A 9,942-nucleotide genomic window follows, 5' to 3' on the forward strand; every position below is an offset into this window, starting at 1 on the left:
CGCAGAATGGGCACAACGGAGTCAGCACGGGCTGAGATATGAACGGCTAATGCTTGCTATATCTAGGTCGACCTCGGTCGTTGCTATGTAAATACGCTGATGTTATTGAAAGTGTAACTATATAACGTTAATGCCACAAAACGAATGCCTTTGTTATCATAAGTAGTAACTTTTGATGCAGTAGTGTGTGTGTGGGGCGGCGCTGTTCAAAAGTGTCAACGTGTGGACCAGATTGACGCGACACAAGCCTCTTGGGCAAAACATCACGATATCCACGATACGTTTAAAAAGTGTATCGTTAATGAACTGTACCCGATATTTATATAATATCGTCATATCGCCCAGCCCTAATCCCCGTGCACGAAGCCTGCTAATCAGTAGGCCTGTACAAGTAGCCTAAGCAGTTTCAGAAAAAACAGCTCCCTGTGTCAATAACCAATCGGATGTTTTTTGGCCCCGGTGTTTCCCGGGGGCATATCGGAAAACTAAGACCACCGTCGTGTTCCTCGTCAAAAAGAGTGGCAGTGAGGATGGAGAGTGGGAGTCTGTGAGCGGACGTTTCCTTTCGCTCAACTCCGCGCACATGCTCTGAACGACTGAAAAGTGTTATAGTGGTTCTAATCTTTGGCAGACTAACACTTTGCAGAACAACACTTTTCAGAACAACACTTTGCAGAACAACACTTTGCAGAACAACACTTTTCAGAACAATACTTTGCAGACTAACACTTTTTGAGCCCCCCCCCCCCCCCCCCCTCACCATAACACGATTGTCATGAAATGGGCCAAGTTCAAATTGTATTTAAATAACATCAATATCATGAGCTTTCAAATTGTGAAACCACTCCCGCTTGAAACAATGGCCCCATTGTTCCTGTTTAACACAGCGTATACCTCACGTTCACCCATTCTTCACGCGCTGAAGGCGGAGGCGCCCACGCAAGGTGCCGACATGCTCATCGGGGGAACCTTCCGATTACCAGACGACGGCTCCGCCTCCTGAGTCACGCCAGTGAAAGCAGTAGAACCAGTGCACATATATGTCATAAGCACAGAATCAAGTGCATAAAAGGGACATTGATCAAAGAATTACGCAATGGAAGGGAGATTTGGTTCAGTGTTGATGATGGATTATTGTGTGTGTGTGTGCATGCGTGTGCTTAATGTGTGTGTCATGGTGGGCTGGATTAAAGGGCTTATAGTTCAAACAGGATAGAAACGTTATAAACGCCAGTCTTACCAGATCAATGGGACTTATCAATCATAATAATGAAGCCTACATAATACGGGGAGGGCTCGACTAATTAAATGAGAATGATTATGCCGTATTATGGGGGGGGGGGGGTAATAAATAAACAAGGTAAATAATTATTTCCAACAGTTACAGCGCTGCTGTAGATAATCTTTTAAATACAGTACCTTATTTAAACAGCAGTTAATTTAATTACTGGCATTGTCAACTCTGTCAGCACCGTGAGTAATTTTGGATTCCGTCTCTACAGCGCCAAGTAATGAGACAGCACCGTTTGTTGTTTCTGCAAATTACCATTTGTTCATGTCACTCCACATTTAACCAACGTTACACAAAATCAATTCTTAACCACAGTGTGTACTCCGGGGCTATTATTCTTAGTCCAAAAAGTACACACTGTGCTCTTGCAATACAGATAAACAACCTACCAAGCATCATAATCAATACTGGTATGAATACACAGGACCACCTTATAGAGCGTTCTCAGCTCCCCATGCTGTTGTTTTTGTGGACGGGAGGATGTTGGATCTCCTGGCCAGACATGTGACAGAGTTGTCACTCGGTTCAGCAACCCCGAGAGAGAGACCTGCACTTATCTAAAGGCAGCACGGGTGCCCATGGCAACAACCCAGGTGTGATGTCACCAGTTGGCACAGTGTTTGTTCACGAGTGACTGCGTCGAGCCACCACTCCTTTAAATGTGATGGAGACATAGGTTCTTTTTCCGCTATAGTCTCTCATTATGGTATCCGCATTCTTCTGAGTCAGTCAATAACAACAACAACAACAACAGCAGCAACAACAACAACAACAACAACAACAACAACAACAACAACAGCAACAACAACAACAACAACATGCATTGTCACAGTATTACAGAAAGGATTAAAGTCGGCAATGAGATGTGCGATGTGGAACAGTGATACCTTCTGGAACTTAGAGCTTGTCAAGTCAGAAAAGCATCTTGAAGTGTAATTCCGTAGTAGCAGGTTTTAGTGATCAAGGTTGGGTGAACTTGCTCAGGAATCCTCCTAAATTGACACTTGTGTCATGTGCTGCAAAAGCAAGACGGCTAAAAGAAGGCTACAAGAAGGATAAAAGAAAGCTAAAAGACAGCTAAAGGAAGGCTAAAAGAAGGCTAAAAGAAGGCTAAAAGGCTGCTAAAAGAAGACAAAAATACAGCAAAAATACTGCTAAAAGAAGGCTAAAATATGGCTCAAAGAAGGCAAAAAAGGAACATCCTGGCAGATCTCATCTTTACACCGAATTAGCTAACGTTTCATGGGGTCATTATCCCCGTTATACGCCACAATTCTATATTTATACTACTTTGCCATTAAATATTTCTACTCAATTAATTTCCTTCTGCATGTAATGAGGCAATACTTGGCCCTGGGAGGCACCGTTTGGGAGGTACTGCAGTGCTTGGCGAACGGTGCCCCTTTGTTCCTGCCGAGATAGGGCCTCGGCCTCTCACTGAAAGAGAAAATAGATCACAGTCATTCCCTGCGCCATCAGATATTACCCTCGCTAGACCCTCCAGATCTGCGGATGATACACTAATAGGTTTCTTGGGGCTTGCGATTGCAAAGAAAAGAGACGATATCAGTGCCGTCGCTACTACTACTACATTTCGGAGAGATATAGTACTTAGAAGAGCAAAACAATACATTAGGACTTATCGATCACCTGCGAAAATCACTCACGTATAAGGCTATGAGTGGCCCGAGGCAGAAATAGCAGCTTAGATAATGGAACTAGACAGAGAAGATTGCACAATTTTGCATGAGTGTAATTACTGTAGAAGCCGATCTGATGACACCTCGTCAGAGAAGGTGCATCAACTTAAACCAATTACCTAGCTGACAATTTTCAGTGCTATTGAAGGGTTGATCTAATTGCATGTCATGTGTACCCCCCCCCCCCCCCCCCCCCACCCCCACCCCCACCCTTCCAGGCACCTCTGTCATTCAGGTGACTGCCACGGACGCGGACGACTCTACGTATGGGAACAGTGCCAGGGTGGTGTACAGCATCCTGGAGGGACAGCCGTACTTCTCTGTGGATCCCGAGTCTGGTCAGTATAGTATAGGAAATGAACTATAGTAAAAAAAAATCCTGCCCACCCTGTTTACCACAGGTTCACCACGGACATGCTACAGTGATTCACAGTATTCCTGTGTTTTTGGTTTGTTTCGTACGCACTATAGATTTACCACAGGCATGCCGTAGTGATGCACCAAGGTATTTCTACTGTAGTATTCTGGTGGTTTTACCATAGACATTCTGTGTGTGTGTACGGGTGGGGGGACCAGCAGATCAGGATTTGGTAGTAGATAATGTAGCAAGGCAGCTAAAATAACACGGACACACTATGGGGCCGAGCTGCTCACCGTGAGTGAGTGAGTGAGTTATTGACGTCACCAGCCATAAAAAAAAAAGTCAACAGTTTTAATCATGAATGTGCGCTTTGGAACGCATCCTGCTTGTGTCTCTTTTTTTTGCTTAAACAAAAGGGAAATGACAAAAAAAAAAAGCCATTTGCAGATTAGCAGCAGGATTAGTGGTGGTTTATCCCAGATGTGGTATGTAAGCTGACATCCCCTCTTACACAAAGACATGCCTGGACATCATATTATAAGCAGGATTTGTCTCTCGCTCTTCCTTAGTGCGTGTGTGTGTGTGTGTGTGTGTGTGTGTGTGTGTGTGTGTGTGTGTGTGCGTGTATGTGTGTGTTTGTATGAATGTGTGTGACGTTTACCAATAAGAAAAGGTACAGAGCGGAGAAAGACAGAGGAAGAATGAGAGAGAGGAAGGCTGCATTCACAACTTGTATACACAATGACAATATATGTGTAATATACCAGCAGAATGTTGATATCCTTGAGCAAGACACTTACTGCTCCTGATGAGCAGGTTGGCACCTTGCGTATATGCCTATGCCCAGTACTCGAGTTGTGAAAAAAAAACAGGGGGGATGGTCAGGGCTGCAGATCTCAAGACGCAGAGTAGGGAGGTCCGGGGGCGGGCATCGTCCCCCGGTAGAACATTTTAATGATTTGAATTTAGGAGTATTTCGAAACTAGAATTACAGAGTGGGAGTAGACACACTACTCTTGATAGCACATATTATTGGGGGGGACAATTCATATTTTTCTGATGACTAGCTGACACAAATGCTAGCCTGGTTAAAGTCATCCAAGTCCTCATGGTTTAGCTAGCTACGTTAGTTAACTATTGACAGATAACTTATTACATGATAATATGATATTGTAAGGAAGGGGCAGGACCAGATAAGCTTTGCTTCTTTCTCTCCCTTCTCGAACAAAACCATTTGTCTTGAGCTATGTTGATTATTGCTTCCATAGGAAGATAATATATTTAATTTTATTTGTATTTGATTTCGTTTTATATATTTTTTTGTTATTACAAATGTGTGTGTTTATGGTTGAAAATGTTTGCGATAAATAAAGATAAAATCAAATCTAACTGATGAAGTGATCTCTCTTCTAACAAGAGAGAAAAACATAGCTTAGCTTTAAACTCATTAATTGCTTATGTCTAGAGATTCCACCTTTGATAACTAAAGTAATGATCGTGCACTTGACGTACCAGTTATATTCTATTTAGCCTTTTTAAATATGTCCCTTAGATCGCGCTGTCCTCCTGGTCGTTTGGCCATTACGATATTGATGACCGTAACTGGCTGCGCTAAGCCACCGACAGCTGTCACAAGACACGCATTGACAGTATGGCCAGTACCGCGGGAATTTTTATGAAACATTCTAATATTTTCGCGGGGTCTTGTGCAGTGGTCTCGTGCCACTGTGCCACTGTCAATCAAGCGACCGACAGTGGCACGAGACGCGCACCGTTTGACAGTGATATGCGCAGCATATTTGCGAGTGCTCTCGTGACTGAGGAGAGGATGGCCCGCGGGAATTTCTATAAACATTCTGATACTTTGATGGAAGGGATGGGAAGGGGGGATGGCCGTTTTAGAAGGGGGATGATATTGACAGTTTTTATTTCAGGGGGGATGCCATCCCCCCTCATCCCCCCTCAACTAGGGTACTGCCTATGCCTTCGGTGTGTGCATATTAATGGGTGAAGGTGAGGCATACGTTGGCCCTTTGGATAGAAGCACTATATAAATGCAGTCCATTTACTATGATAAATCCCCCCACTTGATCACCTGTATTGGATCCTTTCAGCTAGTGCCTAGTGACCACTGTTGTGGATGTCGGAGGCAATAATTCACTGGTCAAGTAGTTTGTTGTTTTATTAGGTCAAAAGCAGGAGATTGGCTTAAGAAGACCCAACGGGTCCCTGGCCGGGGGGATCCCGAAATTAGCTCCCAGAATCACTGTGTACGACGATATTTATACATGATGACAGGAAAGGGTGGTGGGTAACCAGGTGGGAGGGGGTGATTTAGATAGGAGGATGAGACAGGGGGCGTGGAAGACAAATGAGGGTGGGAAGGGTGACTAGAAGTAGGGGGGGTGAGACAGGAAGGTAGTTAGGTAGGTAGGATATGGGTGGGAAAGGTATTCAAGGTAGAACGGTATCGATTAGTGGGGGGGGGGGCAGTTTCTACCACACCACCGTTAGTATTTACAATCTGCTCTCGCCGTTGTCTGGTCCCTGCATGTGTGAACGGCTGTCCTCTCCGACGGGAGTCCTCGTGAGAAGGTGAATCGTCCGGAACGGAGAGTGGTGTATTCTTCCTGTCTGAAAATAAAGGAGCTTACCCTCGCATTTCAGCACAGCCTGTGTGCGTGCGCCATGTCAACCCTCTCTAGCTTCCTTATTGTTTGGTATTCAACAAGTATTTTTCTAGTGGCAAACTTTGTCAAAGCAATTTATTTCATTTCTTCCTTCTGATATACCAGTATTCTGCCCCGAGACATAAGAGTCTCTCTCTCTCATCTCTCTTTCAACTCTCTCTCTGTCTACCTCCCTCTCGCTCTCCCTCTCTGTATCATTGTCTAACTCTCCACTCTCCATGCTACACCAGTATTCTGCCATGAGTCTCTCTCTCTCTCTCTATCTCTCTCTCTCTTTCTCTCTCTCTCTCTCTCTCTCTCTCTCTCTCTCTCTCTCTCTCTCTATCTCTTTCTCTCTCTCTATCTCTCTCTCCCTCTCTCTCTCTCTTGCGATGCTCAAGTGTAAAGCCGTAAGCCGCGAGACAGAAGTGGAGGCGGTCTCTGACAGGAGATACAGCTCACCTTTTGAATACGCAGCCAATTATCGCTTCACTCAGTCTCTGTCCCAACTCCAAGCTAGAGATCAAACGCGGGGAAGTGTAGGGAACCGTACGACACTTTGAAAAAAGACACAGAGCGTCTCTAAGTGACGAACACTGAGGGAACATTGAGGGAACGTGATTTTGGAGTGCAATGATAACACACTCGGAAAATGAAAGCTAACCTCAATATTTTGACATTGTTTTTATTTTAATAAAACATTTCTTTTTTTACTCAGCGTGATCAAGACGGCCCTACCTGGGATGGACCGGGAGGTGAAGGAGAACTACCAGGTGGTGATTCAGGCTAAAGACATGGCGGGACAGATGGGAGGTCTCTCAGGGACCACCACGGTCAGCATCACCCTCTCGGACGTTAACGACAACCCGCCGCACTTCACAAGAGTGAGTAGCCTGCGTACACAGGGAGTAGAAAGGGTGACCACTGTGCTCAGACAGGTGCGTAGTCCAAAAATAGTAAGTCACAAGTAGAAAAAAGGGTAGGGACCGCACTCAAGGAATATCGTTTGTTTTAATACGCACAAAACTTTTTCGACGTCCGGCCTTCATCAGTGCCTACATACACACACGCGCGCCCACACGAACACACACACACACACGCCCACACGAACACACACACACACACACACTACACCACGCGCCCACACGAACACACACACACACACACACGAACACACACACACACATACACACACGCGCCCACACGAACACACACACACACACACACACCACACACACACACACACACACACACACACACACACACACACACACACACACACACAAAACAAATACAAGCCATGCCAACTCATGGTACAAAAAAATTAACTACTAAATCTTGTCAATACGGGCATTTGCCAAACAGACTGAACGCCCCCCGCCCCCCCCCCCCCTCCACCTCCATCTGGTGTCGATTTCAAAATGAATTTGGATTATTGCGGGGAAGGTTTTGTGGAGCTGAGATGGCCTCTTGAAGGCAGGGAATAATTAAATGTAGAGCCATATGACAGAGCTAAGGGTCCTAGAGAGTGCATCAGATCAGGCCAGTAATCCCTATTAAGCCGAGAAAGTACGTTCTCCGGATTTCTTTTTATTTATTTTTTTCTCTTCTCGCTGGCTCTTCCTCTCTCTCTTTTTTCTATAAAGAATCTCCTGCTATTAAGTCTCGACTTCGCTGCCTTTCACTCCATAAAGGCCAACGTCCTCAATTCCGCACTGTAACTGCGCTTGGCCGGGCTCCAGACTGTAAACTCCCCCATTGGTCACACCGGTGAAGTTGTGCAGTCGGAGAATTTACTGGCGCCGTCACATCTTTTACCGTGTGGGCCCGCCCCCTCCTATTTTTCATCTAAGTTTATACATGTATTCGTTAAAGGTAAATGGCGTAATTACGGGCACCGCGCCGAACCGTAGCGCCCACCACATCTTCACTCCTGTACGGGTGAATATCAAACAGTGGATCCATTATGTATGTCTGTCCAGTGTCGCGGTGGCCTCCCACCTCATCTGAAAGGTTGCCTTTGCAGAATATGCATAAAGACCTAAGAGCTTTGGTCAGGGTCGTGTGTATTTTTATGTATCTTTCTTTTTACTTTTTTTCAGTAGGCGCACACTGTTCCATTAGAAAGGAAATGTTTTTCCCTCTTCATCTCTGTTCATAATGGACCCATCTCATAACCCGCCCCCTCTCCTCTCGATCCCGATTGGAGGATGGAGGAAAGAGGGCAAGGTTTGAGATGCGTCTCGCATGACCTCTGCTCTCTCCACTCCTTTAGAGAACACCTGTAGGATAGGAGATAAGATAAGATATTCCTTTATTGATCCCCTTAGGGAAATTCAGGCATCATAGCAGCATGGGGGAGGCGGGAGGGGAGGTACAGCTATAGGTATGGTAATAGTAGAAGACATAAATGCAGGCAATACAATTATAGTGCAGTATAAAAGTAAAAATAGGCAATGTAAACAATATAATTAACTCGCATTCGTAAATTCGCAAGAATATACGCATATGATCAAGTGCGATCCAAGGTGCAGATGAGGGTCTGTATCCCTATCAGTCATATTATATTATTTATTACAATAAATAGGGTTACAATAAACACTAGTATCTAAATATATACTATTAGTAAGTAAATTATACAGTATACACAGGTGTATATATTACAAACACGTATACCGCAGGTACCTTCACAGTTAGCCGCACACCTTGTTGTATATCATCTGTTCTATACCGCTGCCTGTTGAGGGTTATAATTACATTATTTCAGGCTATTCCAGCGTTCCATTTCTGGCTGAAGGAAAATTGCTAAAAAAGAAAACGTCCTTATGTTCTGTGAAGCCGAAAGATGGGGATCTGATGCCCAGTCTGATGCATAAATCACTTGAATAAGGAAACGCAACCTCCTCACTCTGTGAAGCTAGTGGATAGACGCGGAGCCGGTGCCTAGAGACGCACGCGCGGTCCCGCTAGACTCGGTGCTCGGAGCGCCTGTGCGGAACGAGGAGATGTGGGCTTGAACACTGCTGCTGTGATCAAAAAGAGGAATTGGCTTTTTGCCTGGAATCACAGAGATGGTCACAACGCGCTGCTGTTGTTGTTGTTGTTTTTAGTCATCACAAAACCAGGTGAAATCATTCATCAGCATCTACCCGGCCGTTACCGACTCCCTCTGTCTCTGAATGGCTAATCTCCGTTCTCCTCTCTCTCCCGGAGACTTAGGGAAACAGGCGGAACGGGCCAAGAATCGATCGCGGGCCTATGTGTTTCATGGCGGTGGATGCACACACACACACACACACACACACACACACACACACACACACACACACACACACACACACACACACACACACACACACACACACACACACACACACACACACTCTCTCACACACACACATACACACACACACACACACACACACACACACACACACACACACACACACACACACACACACACACACACACACGGCACACAAGAGTTGCCCTGATGCACGGTACAGGCAAAGTATTCTACTGTTGCCTGGCACGTGGCGTGCTGTCATAGACATAAAAAGTCCCTGATGTTGTCACGGCGACCTAGCCAGATACACACGTGCACCAATCTATATACAGATATACAGTACATGGATCTTCCTCAGAGGCCTCTGTTCACACCTCCCCTCCTCCCCCCGTATCCTCCCGTTCCTCTCCCCTCACACCCTATTCTTTGTTTTACCTGTACACCCTCCACACAACCCCCCACCCCTTTCCAGGAAAGTTTAAGAGGCAAGCTCACATAATTGGGAGACCTTGGTTAATCTCCTGGCCAGTGAAGCAAGTCCTCTACCAAACTCCTGAACATGAATTAGTATTTGATTGGCAATGCTTTAACAATACATTTCTATTAACCATGAAGATTTTACCACACTCATATTG

General features: G+C 45.3%; 1 protein-coding gene across 1 annotated transcript in view; it reads left to right on the top strand.

Annotated features, from left to right (window-relative positions):
- Positions 1-9,942, top strand: part of LOC311238450 (cadherin-6-like) — an 82,002-nt gene that overhangs the window by 47,014 nt on the left and 25,046 nt on the right. The window contains 2 exon segments of the mRNA XM_084326517.1: positions 3,210-3,333; positions 6,740-6,909. Of these exon segments, the coding sequence (XP_084182643.1) occupies positions 3,210-3,333; positions 6,740-6,909 (294 nt within the window).

Source organism: Notolepis coatsorum (assembly GCF_963971535.1).
Source record: "Notolepis coatsorum genome assembly, chromosome: 12".
In the NCBI taxonomy this organism is placed as follows: Eukaryota; Metazoa; Chordata; class Actinopteri; order Aulopiformes; family Paralepididae; genus Notolepis; species Notolepis coatsorum.